This window comes from Carcharodon carcharias, chromosome 3 (genome assembly GCF_017639515.1).
Source record: "Carcharodon carcharias isolate sCarCar2 chromosome 3, sCarCar2.pri, whole genome shotgun sequence".
NCBI lineage: Eukaryota > Metazoa > Chordata > Chondrichthyes > Lamniformes > Lamnidae > Carcharodon > Carcharodon carcharias.
In genome coordinates, this window is record NC_054469.1 from 60,490,432 (window position 1) to 60,513,482 (window position 23,051).

General features: G+C 41.1%; 1 protein-coding gene across 3 annotated transcripts in view; it reads right to left on the minus strand.

Annotated features, from left to right (window-relative positions):
- The window catches only part of spag6 (sperm associated antigen 6), a 206,956-nt gene that overhangs the window by 97,528 nt on the left and 86,377 nt on the right, over positions 1–23,051 (minus strand). For all 3 annotated transcript variants that reach the window (XM_041185132.1, XM_041185131.1, XM_041185130.1), the window contains 2 exons: positions 11,388–11,554; positions 9,601–9,784 (listed from right to left, as the gene is read on the minus strand). In XM_041185132.1, coding sequence (XP_041041066.1) covers positions 9,601–9,784; positions 11,388–11,549 — 346 coding nt within the window. In that variant the 5' untranslated portion in view covers positions 11,550–11,554. The remainder of the gene's footprint in view (positions 1–9,600; positions 9,785–11,387; positions 11,555–23,051) is intronic.

The following is a 23,051-nucleotide window of genomic DNA, read 5'->3' on the forward strand; positions in this document are numbered from 1 at the left end:
CAACTCGCCTCAACTGCGATGCAGAACTTGCACTGGCACTGCCGGGAAAAAGCAACTTGCCTGTGCCCTCACCTGAATGAGTAGCATTCTCTCCCAGGCCAACCTATCTGGCATCAAGACATTAATTACTCAAAATCAGCTCTATGGGGACAGACATGTCGTTTGTGTGCCTAACACCAGACTCCCGAAGCAATTACTTTACTCGGAGCTTGGTCGTGGCAGGAGACACCCAGGACGACAATAGAAACGCTTTCGGGATATCCTCAAAAGCATCCCTAAAGAGGTCAAATTTCCTCACTAACTCATGGGAGATCCTGGCTTGTAGCTGAGCAAAATGGAGAAGGTTCATTCAGGAGGGCATCAAGCACATTGAGGCACTTTGCTGGGAGCATGCAGAGGCATTGGACGAATCGCACAAACCTCCATTTAGCCCATCTACCCAACCCTTCACATGTGGCAGTCTACAGATCACACATTAGACTTATCAGCCATTTCAGAGCTCATGGAACAAGACTGGAAGCAAGTCATTCTCAATCCCGAAGGACTGCCTAAGAGAAGAAAGAAGAAGGGGAAATACAAGTAGATGCTGCAGACTCAGGCAGGTTAGCGGATTTTACCAAATAGTATTATAGAGAATGAGTGGATGTGATAGAAAAAGCTGAGAAAGAATCTTAAGTTTGGTAAGATTGATAACAGAATTTCAGTTATAATACAATTAAATTTCATTTTCCTCATGTTTACCAAATGTAATAGTTTAACTGGTCCTCAACCTCCAAGATCAGTTTGCGGAAGTGCACAGCCAACTTTGACATTACTGTTTCTTGCTGTGTCTAATTTTTAGCAAACTTCTGAATAAATTATTTCACTAAATTAAACCTATTTTTGTTAACAGCTAGGATATCTGACCACTGTACTAATTTCATGTATTCTTCTCTTCTGTATTTGAACATTTTTTAACAGTCAAGGAAATAAAAGTGTCCAAAATTGGGGGTTTACAGCTCTGCCATTGGAAGTACAGTGAGATGGAACTTCTGTGCACAACTTGGAAATGCTCCTGACCTTATCTAAAATCCTGGGAATTGGGTCTTTCTAAAATTTGAGAAAACTGCCCTGGCGTAGTGTCTAAAAGCCGGACTGGTCTTCTGACTTTCTGCTGGAGGCAATCAGAGGCCTTTATCAAATTAACATTCAAATAAAGAAAATTCTTTATTCCCCATAAGGAAATCAAGATTTCCATTCAGAAAATAATTTAATACCTCTGAGAATAATCACCTTTTCTCCTCACCTTCTTTGGGACTTTTGATGGACACAGAACTGACCCAAGAATGCTTGATGTTAACAGGTGAGGGATTTCACTGGTTGAAGACAGCCAAGCTAACAAAATTCCTGGCATAATTGAGGAACAGTCAAAAACTTCTCTCACTGCTGTACAGATGCTGGGGCACAGGTGGAAGCCTACTTCCATTCCTTGCAGCCATAAGTCCTGACTTACACACTACCCCAACCAGGAATTTCAGATCCAAAATTTCAAAAATGCAATTCTACATGAACAGCAATCTGTGCAACGAAACGTATCACTAATATGCAGCATGTGCCCTACCCATAATTGACCCTCCTGATTTTGATAAATAGAGGCAAAACTAATGGATGAAACCATATCCTTAAGGACAGTAACTCAGTGTAAAAAAGTTAAAATATCTGAGAGTTGTTTCCCAAAGCGTAATTCTTTAGTTACAGAATATATGAGAACATTTCTATTATGCAGTTTGAATGGAAGTTTTTTTCTTACAAGATTATACTATACAATTCCTTGAATGTTAGTGTGGGACTCCTCAGTTCTACTTTATAACTATTTCAATATTCTTCATTAGACGCACACAATCTATTATATTCCTGTTTGCATCTCGAACCCTGCAGATTTAAAGATAATAAAGTTACTTCTGATATAATAATAGCTAAAACATGCAATCCCTGTTAATTTTTGATGGGGAGGCGGTTTAGGATATAGTTGACAAGAGTGCAGGAGAAGGAGAAATGAACAGTCAAAGATATGATAAACCTTTTGTCCCAGGAAGAAAGGAGGTCCAGCCACCCCACCAAGGTGAAAAATATTGCATGTAGTGTGTTTGTTCATGGGAGTTGCTTTCATTCTCTAAGCAACAGTCATTTGGGAGGGGAAGACATTTAAAAATGAATTTCAAGACAAAATTAAGAACATTTCAAGTAGTTTACAACAAATGGTAAAACACAGGCAATTTTTCTTTATTTAAACTATTTTCAAATCTTTGAAGCAAAATACTAAGATACTGTAAAATAATTTACAAATGAGCCAATATTGTTTTATGGTGTGTCTGTAGTTACACAATTTCAGTTCCTGGACATCACTGCAGGAGTTCCTCAGGGTGGTGTCCTAGGCCCAATCATCTTCAGCTGTTTCATCAATGACCTTCCTTCCATTATAAAGTCAGAAGCGGGAATGTTCACTGATGATTGCACAACGTTCAGCACCATTCGCAACTCCTCAGATACTGAAGCAGTCCTTGTTCAAATGCAGCAAGACCTGGACAATATCCAGGCTTGGGCTGACAACTGGCAAGTAACATTCATGCCACGCAAGTGTCAGACAATGACCATTTCCAAGAAAAAAAGAATCTAACCATTGCCCCTTGATACTCAGGGACATTACCATTGCTGAATGCCCATTGTCAACATCCATTGACCAGAAACTGAACTGAACTAGCCATATAAATACAGTGGCTACAAGTGCAGGTCAGAGCAGGTCAGAGGCTAGGAATCCAGTGGCAAGCAACTCACCTCCTGACTCCACAAAACCTGTCCAACATTTACAAGGCACAAGTCAGGAGTGTGGTGGAAGACTCTCCACTTGCCTGGATAAGTACAGCTCCAACACTCAAGAAACTTGACACCATCCTGAACAATGCAGCCCACTTGTTGGCACCCCCTCCACAAACATTCATTCCCTCTGCCACCGATGCACAGTGGCAGCAGTACGTACCATATACAAAATGCACTACAGGAACTCACCAACCCTCCTTAGGCAGCACCTTCAAAACTCACAACCACTAACATCTAGAAGGACAAGAGCAGCAGACATATGAAAACACCACCACCTGGAAGTTCCCCCCTAAGCCACTCACCATCCTGACTTGGGACTATATCACCATTCCTTCACTGTCACTGGGTCAAAATCCTGGAACTCCCTCCCTAACAGCACTGTGGGTATATCTGCACCATATGGGCTGCAGCAATTCAAACAGTTCACCTTCTCAAGGGAAATTAGGAATAGGCAATAAATGCTGGCCTAGTCAGCAATGTGCACATCCCATAAATGAATTAAAAAAGGCAGCTCACCATCTTCTCAAGGGCAATTAGAGGTAATAAATGCTGGCCTAGCCAGTGAGGCTCACATCCCATGAAAGCATAAAAAAACAAAAATCCAAAAAGCACAAACAGGATAAACACACTGTACTGGCCTATTTCTAATGACCACAACAAAAGCACACCAGCACAAGTTTCTCCACTGCTTCTCAGAATCATCATTAATCTTACTCTAGAGCGAACGCTACTTTCAGTACCTGCCACATAACATTTTCTTGACAAAACAGTCAAACACTTGTAAAAATTTTGTTTGACCTTGACAAAGAATGCAATTCAAAGGCCTCAGTCTAAAATGCCACTGGAAGATCTCCAGTATCCAGCCTCACTCCAGACATCCAGAGATCTTCCCTCCACAAATAGCAGTACTACACTGAATCACTAGTAATTTAAAGATGGATGACAAATCGGGTTGAATTTTCATTCTAAAGCAGAGGTTTGGAAGCCAGCATGCCAGTCTGCTTGCATATTGCTGTCTCTGGTCTATTTTCAGAGATGTGACTTCAAGGAGTTACAGCTGCCCACCCTTCAGTGGCAGGTAGCCAATTAAAGTAACAATTGAGGGCACTCTTCACATGCTGGACCCCCAATGAGCCCACAGATGACATGGTGGCCATCACCCCCAGCAGGCCAGTGGTGTTGTGAGTGCGTGTGTGAATGTGTGTGGTGGTGGTGGGGGGTGGGGGGTTTCAGGGGCATATCCTGCAAAGTAGCCCAGCAAAGATTCACTTGGCTGCAAGGGCCAAAATTGCGGGCTATCCTGTGCAGGGGCTCTTCCCCCACAATGATGGTCTGGCAGCTGTGGCTACAGTATATTTCGATCCATTTACCAAGTCTCCCACCTACAGCTATAGATCCAACCTCTCCCAGTGAGGCTGCTGGCCGCCTAGAGCCTGGGGTACACCCATTGGCCATCCAAGCTGCAAAGTCCACCCACCATTCTTAATTAGATGGGGCTCCAAGAAGCGGCTTCTTAATTGGTTTACTCCTCAAAAATCTCCTCCAGGTTCCGGGCAGTCCCAGGTTCCCAACCGGGAATTCAGCCCAGGATTGAGGTTGAGACTCTGGAATTAAAATGCAGCCAATTATATGACATATTGGTCTTCAAGGCACCTTAGTGGAGTATTGTGTTGTTGCTTTAAAATGCTGTTCTACATTGCAGAGCGGCATGACCACATGTCTCCACATGGCAAAATTTTGATCTTAGTGGGATTAATCTGGAGGAACCAAAGAACATTTCAGCACTTCCCCATAATGGCAATGAAGAAATAGAAACAAAATCAGTCAGAAAGCCAACTTGCTTACTTTTTACTGACTGACATGGCAGAGAACTGGTCTGGGAATGACATTTAGACCAAAGTTAAAAGGACATGGAGAGTATATGTTTCTAAAAATGATTGCATTAAAATGAAAATAAGCATTTTTTTATTGTGTTGTTCCCCCTTCTGTCTCCTCAGCTACTATAAAAGAAAAAATCCAAGGCACTATTTGTAGGGGAACAGAGATTTTTCCCAGTATCTTAGCTAACATTCCTCCTTCAATCAAAAAGAAACACATAAATCTGTCATTCATCTCCTTACTGTCTGCAATTGGTTGTTATATTGCCTACATGATAGAAGCACTTCAAAAGAAATTCATTCATTTGAGAAACATTTTGAGACAAAATGCAATATAATTGTAAGTTTATTGTTTCTTAACACATGTGTAATTTCACCAAACCTAGATCTATGTTCACAAACTTTTCTACATATTCTGCTCAGTAGCTATAGTTTCCTCTACACAACCAATTAGTTGAGGCAGACAGAAAACTTGCAAATAACTAGAATTGCAATTTTGATTACTGGCTATAGAAGAACAAAACTGCAATTTGTTAAATTTGACAAGTATGACACAACCTGGATTTTTTTTTCATTTAAGAATGTAAATATGCTGGTACAGCTTTAAAAATTTGTAGTTGATTACTATTATTTTAGAAAGCTTCAACTCTAATAAAGTAATTTCCTCCTGAGACTAATGTTTTGCATATCCAAATTGGTTTTCTAGAGCAAAGGTACAAAAACAAACATTGAGAGGCCAAAAGCTTGACCTTAAGAGAGGAAAGCAATCTCATCAAAAATAACTTAAGGTTTAAATTCATTGCTAATCGGACAAGGCTACAGTAGAAGTGGAACATGCAGAAGTGGAAAGTCTCAAACACTTTCCTTGGATCAATGTACACCTTGGCTTTGAAGTTTTGCAATATCCATGACATAGCTGAATACAGCAAATAATAATCTGAATGTAGCAATAAGGATTTAAATATTGGAAATTTGAACTAAAAACAATGTAGGACAATTTCTATTCATCCAGCCTGTTCTCCAAATGGTACCACATACGAATTTATAAAATCTCATAACTCAGAGCATAACATTTTGTGCTACAGAACAGAAATAGGTGCTCAATTCTTGATAAAAGTGTTTCTTATTCAGTTATGGGTTGTGGGCATTGCTGGCTAGGCCGGCATTTATTGAGCCCAAGATGAGTTTCCGATCACATGCTGTTGTCATCACTAAAACCATCAAATTCCACCTTAGTAATATTGTCCAACTCTGTTCCTACCTCGGTTCATCTTCTGCTGACTCCCTCATCATGCCTTTGTTACCTCTAGACTTGAGAATCCACTCAGAATGCACTCCAGTCTCCCTTCATCCATTCTCCATAAATGTTAACTTAACCAAAATTCTATTGCCTGTATCATAAATCACACCATGTCCCAGTGCTGTTAGTTACAGTGTTCCAGGATTTTGACCCAGTGACGATGAAGGAACGGTGAAATAGTTGCAAGCCAGGATTGTGTGTAACTTGGAGGGGATCTTTCATGTGGTCGTGTAACCACGTGCTTTCTGCCTTGTCTTTCTATGTGATAGAGGTTTGGGAGGAGTTGTTGAAGAAACCAGGGAAAGTTGTTGCAGTACATCTGCAGCCATGGTACACCAGTGAGGGAGGGAGTGAAAGTTCAAGCTGTTAGATGGAATGTCATTCCAGCACGGTATTTTGTCCTGGGTTTATTGATGTTGTTGAGACTGCATTCAAGCAGGCAGGTAGAGAGTTTTTCATAACACTACTGATTTTGATGGTGCAGGAGGGTGCCACTAAACTTCACAGGCGCCTCATTAATATATCTAAATTGGGATCTTATAAGATATATTGAAATGGAATTTTAACTTGCTCACGTGTTAGGCCTCATTAATATATCTAAATTGGGATCTTATAAGATATATTGAAATGGAATTTTAACTTGCTCACGTGTTAGGGTGCCTGCCATGGTCACCCGCCAATGAATCTATCAGGGACCATCGAGGCCCATTAAGGTAAATTGCAAAAACTTTCTTTACTGGAGTGTTCTTCTGCAGGCAGTGGAGGCACCGCTTCTCCAAGCCCCTCTCTGCTCCCCAGTCAAGAAGCTCTTGGAATATCCATTCCCAGACTTGCTGGCAGTCTCATTCTAAGGCTGGAGGCTGGCCTCCAGATTACCTGATGTTCATCCTCCTCTGCCAGCCAGCTGGCACCTTTTGCCAGAAATGGGTTTCAGCAACTAAATGCTGACAGGCTTCCAACTCACAAGATCGCCATCACTCCCACCTCAAATTAAATTGGCCTTGAAAGTCATCTAGTTACCACAGATCATGTTCACAGAGTTCTGGGGATTATCATTTCAATATAGTCATTGAGCCTGAACAAGTGGATTGAGTGAAAATTTATACATATTGTTATGACCAGGAGAGGAGTCATCAAATGGCTTTCCTTTTTTTGATCATAACAGGGTTTTTTAAATTAAAAGAATGTACTTGCCAATTCTCTAAGTATTTAACTGTTCGTGCGCTGTGATCATAAAATAACCAATTGGACAGATTTTTGAGTTTAACAAAGAAAGAGATTTGTTTTATTGTACTTACACCAATCTGGGTAAAATAATAAAATATGCACCCATACACACACCCAGAGAGCCCACGCATGCACAAATACAGATTACAGAGGAAGGATATGTTGATCAAATTATAGTCCATGGGCTGGATTTTACATGCCCTGCTGGACGGACGTGTTTTCAGAGGGGGCCATGTAAAATAGGTTAGGTGGCTAGCCCACCACCTTCCTCCCCATCCCCTAGCTAACCCCAATAATATGCTAGGTGGGTGGGCGCCGAAATTGGCAGTCTGCCTGCCATATGTAAATAAATAACTAAGGGTCATTTAGGCTGGTTACTGAGACTATTGACCTGAATAATACACTGTCCACACCATAACATGGTTGGAGTGGCACACCATTTTTAAAGGCCAGCATGAACAAGGTTGAGAAGGAAGTGGGACATCTCATTCAGGGGGTGCCCTGCATGCATCTGGGGCACCGCCCCCCCAAGATGTCATTCCTCATTTCCTTTCACGGTGCCTGCCTGACAGAACATGGCCCCCAAACCCCTCTCCTCCCTCCCTCCCTGGGTTCTGGGATCCCTCCCCGCCCTAGAACCATGGGACTTACTTTCTCAGGCAATTATGTTCCTCCTCGGCCTTCTTCCTGAAATTCTGGCAGTGCCTACTACTCGATTGGCTAGCAGCTCCCTACCCTCCTGTAAAATCCAGCCACAATAGTATAAGGGATATATAGTTAGTGGCACAGTGACTCAGCTGGTCAGACACTCCTTCAGTGATCCTAATGTTTTGATTTAAAGCTGCAGTCGCTTACTTTGGTTGTCCCTCTGGAGGCAGTGGTGTTGAGCAGAATTTCTATTTTAAAGGGTCTCTCTGCACAGTGGGTATGCCTCTCGTTGGTCTTGATCAGCAAACAGTGCTCAAAGCTTACCAGGCAGGGTTTAGGGAGAGAGAAAGGTTCAACAGCTTTAGCTGCTTGTCCTCAGTTCATCAGCATCTCAGCATCAACTCTCTGAAAAATTGTAAGTTTTTAAACACACACAAAAGGGCTTTGCTGGTCACGTGACTGGCTCTCTCCACTGTCAGATTGGGGAATCCAAATAAGGCTATTGTTCATATATTCCAAAAGGTAGCTTGATTAGCTCATGTCTGCAAAATTACCTTAGCCATTGTCTCATGGCCCAAGTAATTAGATTTAATGTCCCGTCCCCAACAGTTGAATCTCAAGTGCTTGTCTTAATGCCTTGTTAATGGCACCGGAGATAGGGTCTTTCACATTCCTCAGGGGTATTGTCTCTGGTGGGGTCTTTCCAGACCCAACATCTTCATTCCAATGAAGTGGAATGGGGATGCAGAGTGATGCAAATTGGGGCAGCCATTATTTTTGGCTGTAATTTCTAGTCATCCTTTTCAGCTGTTATTTTAAAAAGTCTGTTCCTAAATGCTCAAGTCCAAGTTTCCATCCAGGGGATTAAAAATCACAATTTGAAATGAGAACATCTTCGTAACAATGTAAACATGCAGAAATTAGACTTCTTGCAGGCCAGGGGATTTTTTTTTGTATTGTGTAACTCAGAATGAAGGACATATAAAACACGGTAGATCACGACTGTGTCCACCTACAATTTACATCAGCATGTCTCTGAATCATTATCTGCCTGAAACCTATATTGATATAGGTCTAGTTAAGAACAGCATTTATTCAACATCCAGATTTCTTGTGATTTGTATTGTCAAATGGAGGTCAGATTTGAGCTGACTTTGAGCCCAGCTAGTCATAAAAAGGGCATATGTACTTCAAATATATGGTCAGATTATCAGAAATGTAGGTTAAAGGCAGGATTAACAGGAGCAGCTTTGTCCCTTTGTTAATAGGCAAAAGTAACAATAGACATGGTTTAAAACATTGACTTAGAAATATATCCCTGTTCCTTCACTGTCACTGGGTAAAAATCCTGGAACTCCCTTCCTAACAACACTGTGGGTGTACCCACACTACATGGACTGCAGCTCACCAACACCCTCTCAAGGGCAACTAGGGATGGGCAATAAATGCTGGCCCAGCCAGCGAAGCCCACAGCCCATGAATGAATTTTTAAAAAGACAAAACTTTTAGGACACATTCTTCATACCCAACCTGCAACATTTCAGAAGATCATTTTGTTTACAGCAGTAATGTGCTGCCAAGCTGGCTTCCCTTTCTCGTGTTTTACCATGGAAACTGAACATAGCCATTCACAAGAATTAACTGCTTTAAAATGTGAAAGCCAGTATACAGCCAGGTCTAAGTGTTTCTCACCTGCATTATGGCGTGCAACATATCCCAGTGCCCAAGTTGCTGCTTCCTTCACTCCGGGATCAAATTCCTCCAGGCAGATCACTAATGCATCCAATGCCCCACAATCCACCACCGCTTGGGCTAGTTGAGGAGAGTGTTTAGCCACGGCTCTCAACACAAAGGCTGCAGCTTTCTTGTAGAAACGCTTCATAAAAATAAAAGTATTTGGTAACAAGTTTATCCAAATATAGCTTTGTGATGCTGAATATTAGATGCTTTCTAATGGTTCTGAATTTTTTTTAAATTCTTTCATGGCATGGTGGCATCACTGGCAAGGCCAACTTTTGTTGCCCATCCTTTGAACTGAGTGGTTTGCCATTTCAGAAGGCAGTTAAGAGTCACATGAAGGCCAGACCACTGCTGAACCAGATGGGATTTTACGACAATTGATGATGGTTTCATGGTCACCATTACTGAGATTAGCTTTCAATTCCAGATTTTATTTCCAGATTCCAGCTGCTATGTTGGGATTTGAACTCATTAGCCTAGGCCTCTGGATTACTAATCTAGTGACATTATCACTACGCTACATTCTCCCCTGTGCACCATGATAACACAAGGGTTGAATGTATTTTGCGTGTACATGGCTTTTTTAATGTCTAAAAAGATCATTTTTAAAAATTTACATCATTCTTTAAAAGGGCCATTTATGTCCTTATAAAATGCCATGCCTGTTATTTTACCAAGTTTGTACATGGGCATACACTGGCACAACTATTGATGTAATTACGTCATAAGCATCCATCATTTCCACTTTGTTAAAGATTTAAAGGTGAACATGACCAAATGAAAATTACATTGCAAAATTTTGCCTTGGAGCTGATAGATTATCTGCTGTTGCAGAGGGATTGTGAGTCTGCCAATGTGGTAGCTCTGAAGAAAAGTTTTAAAAGCAGACTAATCATGACTGTTCTTTTCATTAAATTTGGTTTCCTTATATAATGCAACACAAACACCATTGTATGAAAAGATGAAGTAACTGGAGCTTTCAAGATGTGACCAGAAACAACAATGAGCAGCAGCAAAATGTGAATCACCATATTCATTACCTGGAAGTTAAACTGAATAAACCTTGTAGCACCTACTTATAAATAATCAGTGGATTTTAATATACACTGATATATCATTTCCCTTTTGAGAAAAGTAATACAATTTTAATTTTAAAATATGCACCTGACATCAACAAGTGAAAAATTATTACTATTTTTGAAATGTATAAAGATGGCAATTTAATAAGCTTTTTCTCTTAAACAGGTTTGAAATAATGTGTCATCACTGTAATCATCAACTTTAAAGTCAGGAAGGTAGTTTTGCCCAAGGGACAAACAGATTGCTTGCATGTGCAGCTAAACTCTACATGAACTGGCTAATTAGCTTCCTTCACTTGCCCTCAGTCACTAAAGTATGATAGGCCTTTTGTGACCCCGCGCTAATCTGCTGGTGCCCTCAATGATCCCAGCTAACCACTGTCTCACAGCTGCCTGACAAACTAAAAGCCAATGTGCAAAGCCTACTCAGCGCAGGCAATTTATGCTGTTTTTTTAAATGGGAACCCTTCAGGAGCAGAAAAAAATATTGAAGACTAGCTCACAGTTGGAATACAAATCACCATGGCATATGCAATTACATTTATTTTAATATATGCTTTCACTCTTCTGAGTAATGAGAAACTGTAGAACTCTACCTTTATGATTATGCCAATATTATCTCTTTTTTGATCTCAGTATAAAGAAAATATGAGGTCTTACATTTTGTTCCGCCAATGAATACACGAGCTGCGGAAGAATGTCTCCCTTAACAACAGCCTCAGCCAGATCATCATTGTAATTAGCTAGACGTCCCAGTGCCAAAGCTGCTGTCTGCTGAATGTTTGGAACCACATCCAGCAAGAGGGGCCTCAAAAGAGACATTACACCTATAAGAGAGGGAGAAAAATGGATGATTATATATTTTAGTTTTATTCTGCAATTCTGTGATTTCTTAGAAAGCAGTTGTTTTTCAATTGTGCTTGTTCATCAACCTTTTTATGAAGTGTTTTCTGCTTGATAGCAGATAATGTGAAAAACATTTTTTAAGAGACAAAAATATTGTAAGAAATAACAAAAATATAAACAAAATGACAACAACCATTGTCAACAGACATTTAGTTGTCCATTTTACTTTGAAAAATAGAACGAGTGTTGTAATCTTCCCAGAGAGGTACCTTATGCCACACACTGACAACAGCAGCAAACTTTCATAATCACAAAAACGAATAAGCAAAATACTGAAAGCATCAACATAATTTATACATTATTTATTTTTAAGTTAATCGGATCCTCATAGAATGCCATAAAACTTCCTCCTTCACAGAATCTTTACAGTCCAGCAGAAGGCCATTCAGCTCATCGAGTCTGCATTAGTCTGCTGAAAGAGCACTCTACCAGTCCCCTGTCTTATCCCTGTAACCTTGCACATTCTTTCTTTTCAGATAGCAATCCAATTCCCTTTTGAGTATCTCGAAAGAACCTGCCTTCACCACCCTTTCAGGAAGTTTGTTCCAGACTCCAGCCACCCTCTGGGTGAATATATTTTTCCTCACATCACCTCTATTCCTTTTGCACATTATTTTGAATCTGTGCCCTCTAGTTCTTGATGTACTCTTGCGTGGGAACAGTTACTCACTATTTACCCTGTCCATACCCCTCAGGATCTTGAATACTTCTATCAAGTCTCCTCTCAGCCTTCTTTTCTCCAGGGAAAACAGACCCATCCTCACTAATCTATCCACATAGCTACAGTTCTTTATCCCTGGAATAATTCTTGTGAATCTCCTCTGTACTCTCTCCAATGCCTTCACTCCTTCCTCAAGTATGGTGCTCAGAACTGGACGCAGTACTCCAGGTGAGGTCTAACTAGTGTCTGATACAAGTTTAACATGACCTCCTTACTCTTGTACTCAATGCCCCTATTAATAAAACCTAGAACACCATGTGCTTTATTTAATGCTCTCTCAACATGCCCTGCCACCTACAATGACTTATGTACATATAGACCAAGGTCCCTTTGTTCCTAGACTTCCTTTAAAGATTTTCCCTTTATTTTATACTGTCTCTCCACATTCTTCCTGCCAAAATGAATCACCTCACACTTCTCTGAATTGAACTTTATCTGCCATTTGTCTGCTCAATCAACATGTCTATGTCTTTTTGAAGTTCAATACTATCCTCCCACAGTTGACAATGCTTCCAATCTTCGTATCATCCACAAATTTTGAAATCATGCCCTGCACACCACAGTCTAGGTCATTAATATATATGAAGAAGAGCAAAGGTCCCAATACTGACCCCTGGGGAACTCCACTACAGACCTTCCTCCAATCTGAAAAGCTACCATTTATCACTACTTTCTGTTTCCTGCCACTCAGCCAATTTCTCATCCAATTGCCTGCTTTCCCTTTTATTCCATGAGTTAGAATTTTAGTCACAAGTCTACTGTGTGGCACTGTATCAAATGCCTTTTGAAAATCCATATACACCACATTGCTAGCATTGCCCTTATCAACCATCGCTGTTACCTCCTCAAAAAACTCCAGCAAGTTAGTTAAACATGATTTTTCCTCAATGAATTCATGGTGGCTTTCCTTAATTATCTGCACCTGTCTAAGTGACTATTGATTTTGTCCCAAACTATATTTTCCAGAAGTTTCCCTGCCACTTAAGTCAAATTGACTGGTCTGTAGTTGCCGGCATTATCCTTGCACTCCTTTTTGAACAAGGGTGTAACATTCACAATTCTCCAGTCCTCCAGCACTACCCCTGTGTCTAATGAAGACTGGAAGATTATTGCCAGTGTCTCTGAAATTTCCACCCTCGCCTCCCTCAGTATTCTCGGATGCATCTCATCCGGTCCTTGTACCTTATTAATTTTAAATAAAAATAGTCTTTCTAATACCTCCTCCTTCTCAATTGTAAATTCCTCAACTGTACCAGTTACCTCCTCTCTCAACTCGGCCAGGGTAGCATTCTCTTCCTTTATAAAGACAGCTGCAAAGTACTCGTTTAATACTCATGCAGCTTACATAATATCACACTGGCATTGAAATTCATATACCACATTACTCATTTTTGTGATAAGCAGAAGGTCTTTTTGGCCTGATGGCACCATTAGTGGCGAATACCACTCATGTTGCTACTGCATAGTACCAGCATGAAACAACTAGCTTCACCTGTTGCTTCACTTAAGGAAGCCATAGATATTTGCGCTGCAGCACTATATCATGATGTTCTAGACCCGCCACCATTACATGAATCAGTATTCATTGTAGGCCATACATCTCATACACTGGCAGATCGTATAAAACAGCATGTCCCAGTGCTGTTCACAACAGACAAGGTACAGACCGTACCCAACCAGCCTGCAAAACATAAAACACAATGTCTAACATTAGATGTGATTCCATGAATGGACAACATTTTGCTAAATAATCCTCAGTGTGCTTAGAATTACACTGACAACCAATTTAAGATTGTCAATCGGACTCAGTGTGGTGCATTTGCATGTATTGGAGGCTACATATATTAATACACAGGGCCCTGTTCTTTGCAGACAGAAAGAACATGTATGCACATTGCATTTGTTTCAGCTAAACAAAATAAGTGATAGCCATTCACTGACCCATTCCTCAGAGCAATGCTTGACCAATCAGGGTCAAGTTGGCTGGTTTAAATTTCAAACAATGCTTGGCAGTTAACAGTCACCATCACTGGTACATTCTCCATGGCAACGCCTCTACCAATCAGCGTCCACATGCCCAGCAATCAGTGCTTTCTTCTCATACATTATAAATTGTTGTTTTCCCCTTATATTGGTATTCTTGCTAAGTGTCCTGATGAGTGCAAGACGAAAAGCTGCCACATGTCTTTTTTTTGAGCAATACCCAAGTTCTGTACTACCAAATGGCTAACATAGCTGTAGAGCTAATAAGTCTATTTATTTGCAGAATTTGGTACATTTTGGCCTTTAGAAAATTGGATGAGTCTTTATTAACTGGAAAATAATTATAAAAATATATATAACTATAAAAGATGTTTAATAATAATATTTACAACATGACACAAGAGACTACATTTCAAAAGTACTTAATTGGCTGTAAAACTCTTTGGGGAGTCCTGAGGTTATGAACAGCACCATGTCAGACTTCACTTCATCTCATTGGCATATTTGTGCATAATAATAAGGCTTAAATTATCAAATTGCACTGTACATAAGCTTAGTGATGAAAAGTCTTAACTTGCATGTATTATTGGGATGAATTGTGAATTTTGGGCTATGTTGTTAAGAAAGTCTTAAATTTGGCATCCCTTTAAGTGTCAAATACCGAAATATAGCTTCAAGAAAGAACATGTGGCGTGAATTGAACTTATAGCTAGGACACATTTGGACTTCAGCAAGCCCAGCTTAACAGTAAATAGAAGCTAAAGCTACAAATTGTATTGGCTAGAAGGACGGTCTGAGGACAGGATCTCTAGTTAAGGGGTACAAATTAAGGTTAGATTGTTGCGGGGAATATAGGAGTGCTTTTGCCATTGGTCAAGAGTTGCAAATATTGGGGTTAGAAGTTGTTAGCTGTGTTGATTCAGCTGTACACACTTGGGCTAAATGTTTCAAAGCTACCTGCAAAAATTCTATAGGGGTGCAGCACTGAGGTCTTTGAACTTGCCAAGGGTTAGCATTTGACACAGGACATTTGCTGGAGAACGTTTATTAGGGGAGACAGTTAGGAGCAGGACACTTGCTAGGAAGTTAGCATTTGGTAAGACATTGCCAGTCGATGGGTATTTGTCACAGGGCTGAGGGGTTGCCCTAAGAAACCAGTATTAGACTTAGTTAGTGACTAAAGAAATTGTCACAGTTTGATGGGTTGTCATAAGAACCCAGTATTAGGGATCAGTGGATCCAGTATCGACAGGATTGCCAAGGCTGAAGTAATTGTCTTAAGAGTGAGTGTGTAAGAGAGAGAGAGAACATTCAGCAGGCAGCTGTGAAATGTGTAGCTTCAGCAATTGAGGTAGACTCTGAAGTCATGGATTGAAAAAGGATCCACTAGAGCTGAAGTCCTAAAACTGCAGAGGAATTGTACGTATGTTAGAGTTAAGTTGGCTAATCTAAAATCTCGAAGGATATCATGAGTCAAGAGACCAGATTCAAGGGACCTTGAAGAGAAGGCCCCAGGTGTCCTGAGATCCACAGGAAAGACAGAACTTGAGCACCATGCCATGCCTTGACTGATGAAATGCTAAATATCAATCTTTATTGGCCAAAAAACCTTAATAGTTTGCATTCTAAATTAGTTTTTGTCCTTTTTGTCAATAATCTATTCCTCAACAAGAATTTTCTTACTCTGGGGTTTAGTATAGGGTCCAAATCCCTGCAGTTTGTGGTAACTGCAGCAGGACAGGGGAAAAAGGAACAGTCAAGGAATAAAAAGAACAGCTTTTTCCAAGTTTTCAGGCCTTGAGTGGTTGCCTGATCACCAGCCTTCTCTAAGGGCCCAGACAAGGAAAGCAGGAGTTCAAACAATTTTGGTGCAATAGTAATTTGGAAGCTTAAGGCACTTGTGTCTCTTGGAGCCAGAATTCGTTAAGATGTACGTATTTAGGAGCTATAGTGATTGTAATGGGAACAGTGACTGCGGATATCTTTTGAGTTAGAAGAATTAGCTGAGTGGATTCAGAGGGAGTCTAGGATTTAATAATGGAACGCTTAAGGGGGGTAAAGTACCCTTAGAGGAAACGATAAAGTTCATTCAGGAAAAGATGGACCAAGGGAAAATTAGACCAGACAAGGCATACGCAGCTCTTTATTGTTCAGAAAGGGATAGAGCGCAAAGTAGAAGTGGAAGAGGAGAATGAAAAGTTATAAAAGCAGATACAGAATTTAGAAAGGAACATAGCACAATCATTAGTGGTGTTATAGCAACAGAACATGAAACAGGAAACATTATGCAGAGTTGCGGGACATAAAGCAATCATTGAAGCAGTGTCAGAAGGAAGAAAACAAGTCTCAGACAGAAACTGGGGGAAGCATACAGGGCACTCTGGGAATTGATTAAGCAGTCTCACAGGGTGACAGATCATAGCCCATGTAAAGCAGAGGTTAAGCAGCTTTCAGCTGTAAATACTAGGTCCCAGGATTCAGTTAATAAGACAGGTGATTTGGAAGATTAAAAAGATAGCGGAGATGGTATGGAGATAGTTCTGCTCCTTCAATGCTTTGGCTCCAGTAGCAGTACTACAGACACAGTGTCAGATGAATCCTCACGGAAGAATAGTGGAGAATAGGATGACTCCAAACAATTTGACATCTAATGAATTAGAGGCTTATGTTCAGGAACTAGGGACTATTCAGTCAGGGCCTTATCCGATGACATTGTATATTCAGTATAAGTATTTCAGGTTGGGACACAAAGAGAGGAAGACGACTGTAAGAAAATAATTCTTGCAGCTTGCAATTCAGGATTTAAGATGGGATTTCATTCTGGTATATACCAAAGAACAGCAAATTAAGTACTAGATGCAGTTCTTAGGGGGTAAGGTGTTGAGAAAATGGATATTAATGAAAAGATGAGGTTTTGTAAGCAGGGACCAGAGGAGCATCCGGGAGCATTTAACCTATGGTTATACGGGCTCTCAGTCTTATCGCATGGACAGTCTCCTCTCACACTGGCAAAAGGATTTGACCAGGCTCCTTTCAAGAGCACTTTTCTTAAGCAGATCAGACCAAAGTTATGGGCAGTGTTAGGCTGCACAAGTTACAGATCAGTTTAAAGCTCTGCAATCTTGCTACGTCCAGTCATGGTGGACAATTAAACAACTTACAGGAGAAAGAGGAGGCTCCATGAACATTCCCATCCTCAATGATGCAGCAAATGAGAGCAAATGACAAGGCTGAACCCTTTGCAACCAGCTTCAGCCAGAGAGTGTAGAGGGGTTAAGCAGACAAGAATGGAGAGATTACCAAGTAAGTGAATGATGCACTTTGGTCTCCTCCTTAGATCCCCAGCAACACAGATACCAAGCTTTTCTTGATATAAAGAAACAGCTGAGCGCACTGGCTACAGTAAACAGAATGTGCTCCGACAACACCCTGGCTGCATTACTAAAGACTTTTGCTCCAGCCTTAAGTTTGTCCCTAGAAAAGCTGATCCAGTGAAGCTACAACATTGATATCTGTCTGACAATGTGAAAAATTGCCCAAAATGGAGGACAAATCCAATCGGCCAATTACCACCCCATCCGTCTACTCTCAGCTACCAGTGCTGGAAGGTGTCATTGACAGTGCTATCACACAGCACTTACGCAACAATAATGTGCTCACTGATACTTAGTTTGAGTTCTGCAAGAACTGCTCCGGGCTCCAGACCTCATTACTTCCATGGTCTAAAATTGAACAGAAGAACAGAATTCCAGAGGTGAGGTGAGAGTGACTGCCTTTGATCTCAAGCCACCAACACTGGCTGAGTGTTGCATCAAAAGCCCAAGCAAAATTGAAGTCAATGGGAATCAGAGGAAAACTCTCAATTGGCTGACATCATATCTAGTACAAAGGAAGCTGGTTGTGATGATCGGATGCCAATTATCCCATCTGCAGGACATCCCTGTTGGAGCTCCTCAGGGAAGTGACCTAGCACCAACCATCTTCAGCTGTTTCATCAATGGCCTTCCCTCCTTAATAAAGTCAGAAGCAAGGATGTTCACTGATGATTGGACAGTGTTCTGTTACATTTGCAACTTCTTAGATAATGAAGCTGTTCATGCCCGCATGAAGCAAGGCCTGACAGTATTCAGCTGTGTCACACAAATGCCAGGCAATAACACAGAATCATAGAAAATTATAGCATGGAGGAGGCCATTCTGCCCAATTATGCCCCTGCTGGCCAACTAGCAGCCATCCAGCTAAATCCAATTTTCCAGCTTTTGATCCATAGCATTATTGGTTGTGGGATCATTTAGCTCTGCCTATGGTATGCTTTTTCTGCTCTTTAGGGTGCATGTATTGTTGTGTTGCAGCTTCACCAGGCTGGTAGTTCATTTTTAGATATGCTTGGTGCTGCTCGTAGCATGTTGTCCTGCACACTCTCCTACCCTTCTCATATTGATCCCCTGGCTTGATGGTAATGGTAGAGTGAGGGATACGCTGGGTCATGAGGTTACAGATTGTGATTGAATACAATTCTGCCATTGGCTCCTCAAGACTGCCCAGTTTTGATTTGCTAGATCTGCTCTCAATCTATCCCATTTAACATGGTGGCAGTTCCATACAACATATTGGAGATTGTCCTCAATGTGATAACAGGACTTCAGCTCCACAAGGGCTATGCTATGGTCACTCCAAGAATACAGTCATGGACAAATCATCTGTAATGGGTAGATCCAAGAGGACGAAGCCAAAAAGGTTTCACTTTTGTGTTGATTCTCTCACCAGTTAGCATAAGTCCATTCTTACAACTATGCCCTTCAGGATTCAACCAGCTCAGTCAGTGGTAATGCTCCCAAGCCATTCTTGGTCATGGACATTAAGATCTCTCACTACATTCTGTGCAGCATGTGGGGTTTGATCTATATTACGGGCAGCGAAGTTATGGCTTGAAAATACATGCAACTCAGTACCTTTTTGTGTTCACACTTGTTTTTTTTACTCTGTCTTGTTTGAATTTCAAAAGGTTGAAGGGGGCTAAATTTTAGCAAAGTAGCCTTTTTTGTGAATAAATTCTGAATTTGAACACTAAGGTCTGTTAACATTAGCTACTTGAGCTAAAGGCAAATTAAGGGGAAATATTGACTTAAACTTTATATGTGATCCAAAAAGCTCTATGTTATTATGGACCTAGGTGAATCAAGAAGACAAAAAGCTTGCACAATCTTGGTCTCCCTAAGGGAAGTGCTTATAATTATAACCATATGAAAAATTGGCATAATTTTTTTGAATAGCAGCTTATTTCAAAAATAGAATATCTTCACAAAAATCATTTTGAGATATCGTTAAATATTTTCAAGTTGCAAATTAAATACATCAGGGTTTTCACTCAGAATCAACAATTATTTTACATTTCAAATGCGTTATGATCTCCATTTTCTTCTGTGCACATATTTTCAATTACAGACAAGGAACAGGCACTGTGACATGTGCTAATGGATAGTGAAGTGAAACTTCAATGAATTCCGTTCCTGATCACTTAAAGACAGCAGTGTTGGCTTTCCTCTGCTTTGCATCTAGGGTGTGCTTATTTCCTAGACTCAAAGGAGAGTTAAAATGTGCAGAGATCTTCTGTGATATTGAGTTTCTACTCCCTTTGCAACATGTGGTTACTTGCAGAGGTTTGACAGAGCAAACATTGAAATTATAGAGGGATGAGGAAGGAATGATGACACATTCCTCTCTCCTTATTTCTATTTGGCAGAGGTGAATAGGCTTTACTGTTTGTGCCCTTCAGGTCACAAGATCTGAGAAGGACCAGGCAACAAGTACGTGGAGACACTAAAGGTAAGCATTGAGGTGCAGTGCTCACAATTTTGGGGGCTGGGCTCTTCCTGCTGCTGTTCTTAAACAGTGATAAACTCTTTGACAACAGGTGTTTCTGCTCTGGAAGAACATCAGACCAGTGCAAATGACCTGCATCTTGAAAAACAGATGGGTTCAGGTCACTTGCACCTGTTAAGCAGGGGAGTGGGGGTGAAGGAGTTTGAGGGAGGGGAAGGAAAACTGTCCCCTATTTCTCTGCTGAATATTGCCTAATGTTGTAGCTGAGGTCACCAGTATTGAGGACTCAAGTCCTGTGTCACACAGGTGTTAAACAGCTACAGCTAAACAGGTGTGTCCATCTTGCCCCTAAAGTATGCCTTCCCCACAAACCTCAGATGACTGTAACAAAACTGCACTAACGTGATATTATCAGTTTTGTAGAAACCATCCCTGGTAGTGTCCCTCAGGGGAAATGAAAGTTTATGCTAAATTTTAGGCAGTTTTACGTGTTGACTTCCACTATTGCTGAGGTTGTTATTGATGTACATATGGAAGCTGGGTCTAAACTTATAGATAGTGCTTCCAAATATAAAAAATGAAAAATAGAAGAACAATGATGTTGTTTTGGGGAACACTGAAGATAACTGTGCCGAACTGGAAGGTTAATATTTTTTCTTTCAAGTTGGGTTGGGGATATAATATGAGAACAATCAACTCTCCATGTCAAGATCCAAATAAATTCAGTATCTTGATTGATAATTAAAATCCAATATTCCCTGGACAGCAGGTTTGGCAATCCTGTCTAGAATTGGGTTCTCCAAATTATTCTGGAACATCTCGTGGTTTGACTCTGAAGTAGTGCCATGTTTACGACACTTGGTACTTTAAAAATAAAACAACAACATGGCAAATGGGCAATTTACATTGACCCAAGATGGCCACCAAGGGTCAGGGGACCTTCTGTGATTTCTGCACAAAGGATTAACTCATATCTGAACATGCTTCTGGAAAGTTCTAAAAATGTTAATGACACTGGGTGGAGCTTATTTAATGAATAGTGTTATGATCCCAGCTGAAGTTATCCCTCAACAAGCCTGATCCCAGATTGGAACCCAGCTTGATAGATCCTAACTGTTAATTTGTTTGTTCAGATATGTGGAGAGGGGCTACTGAACAGAGTCACTGGGGTCAGCTAATGAACTTTTAACAAAAGCATAAAACATTTATTAAACCAAAGAAGATTAAATATATTACATTATTCCTTCACCCACAACTATACCTTTACAGATATATACAAATTTGTAAGAATAACACATGTTACAAAAGCTATCTTATTCTAATGTCCATTGTAAGTGCACAGTCCATGTAAACCAATAGGCACCCTGTGGTCAGACACACCACATTCTGAAACCAAGTGACAGATGCCACCTCAAACAGATGTTATGGATCTCTTCTCAACTCCCCCCAGATGCTTGTCACATCGTGAGCCAACCAGTCTCACTGCACTTTGTCTTTCACAGGAGGATTTCCAATCTCCACTCTCCAAGGCCTCATCTTGGAATCTTCTCTCAAACCAACACTTGCTCTTGGATGCCTTCCACAAGGGTTCACATCCAGGGTTTCAAACTCTCCTTCTGACGTTCCTCTCCCCAGGGTCACCACATGCATTCAAGCTGCCTTCCATGCATTTTCTCTTACCAACTCAGCCAACAACAGTACCACTGCTTCACATGACCATAGCAAAGAGTTACAGACCTTCAGTCCTCTCATTGGACCTTCTCACTTCTTGCAAGTTGTTCTCATTTTAAATCTGCTTTCTGCAGTTTTTGTCTCTTTAAATCTAAAGCTTGGAGCCATTCTCTCTGCCCCTCACTCTTAACTTCACTTAACAGGACCTTTTCCAGGTTCCTGTCCTTCCTTTGACTTGAAGGCCTACTTGGGACTTTCCCCTGTGTCTGTCGCACTCATTTGGCCTTGGGACCGTTTGGTTCTTCCGGGAAGTCGGCAGCTCCCTCTCCCAGTGTCCAGTCTCTCTGGAGTCCTGGCTTCAAGTTGAACTTAAAACTGCTGTTTCTTTAGTTTTTCTGGGCAGAATTTTGCTGTCGGTGAGCCGGGGGTGGGGCCCACTTGCCGATGCATAAAATGACGCGGGATGACATCAGGCAACCCCTGACGTCATCCCGGCCCATTTAAATTTTCAGGAAGGCGGGCCCACAGCAAAATCAGTCAATTGAGGCCATTGACAGGATCAGTTATACATTTAAAGGACCTGCCCATCCAACCTTGAGGTTGGCGGGCAGGCCAGGAGCCCCAGTAGAAAATAGAAAAAACATGAAACCTCATCCACCAGCGGGATGAGGTTTCATGTAGGGTTTTAAAAAGTTTAATAAACTTATTATGTAAATTATGAACATTGTCAAATGAGGGGGACATGTTAGGGAATTTTTTTTTCTATTTTTCATATTTTTAAAAGTGTAAGTGATCTCCCTGAGGCAGCACTTAGCCTCAGGAAGATGTGTGCTCTTTCATGCGCATGCGTGAAAGAGCGCACTCTCACTTTTGGGGAATACCCCCCCCCCCAACCACCACCACTCGCACAGTAAGTGCAAAGCGCTTCCTGCCGAACGTCATGCTGGATGGGCCTTAATTGGCCTGCCCACTTAAAATGGCGGCAGGGCCCACTTCTCCAGCGGGGATCAGCTCCCCACCCGCCAGAGATTGGGTCGGGCCCGCCCACCCAACAGGCAGAAAATTCTGCCCTCTGTGTGTGTCTGTAGGAGGGACCTGCCTCTCTGGACACCTGTTGTTAGGCAACAGCACTGTTCTTCTACTCTTGTTTGTTTAACTTAGCTTACAGTTGTAAAACTCTCATTAGAAATGCAATCACCTTTTAAAGTGACACCAAAACT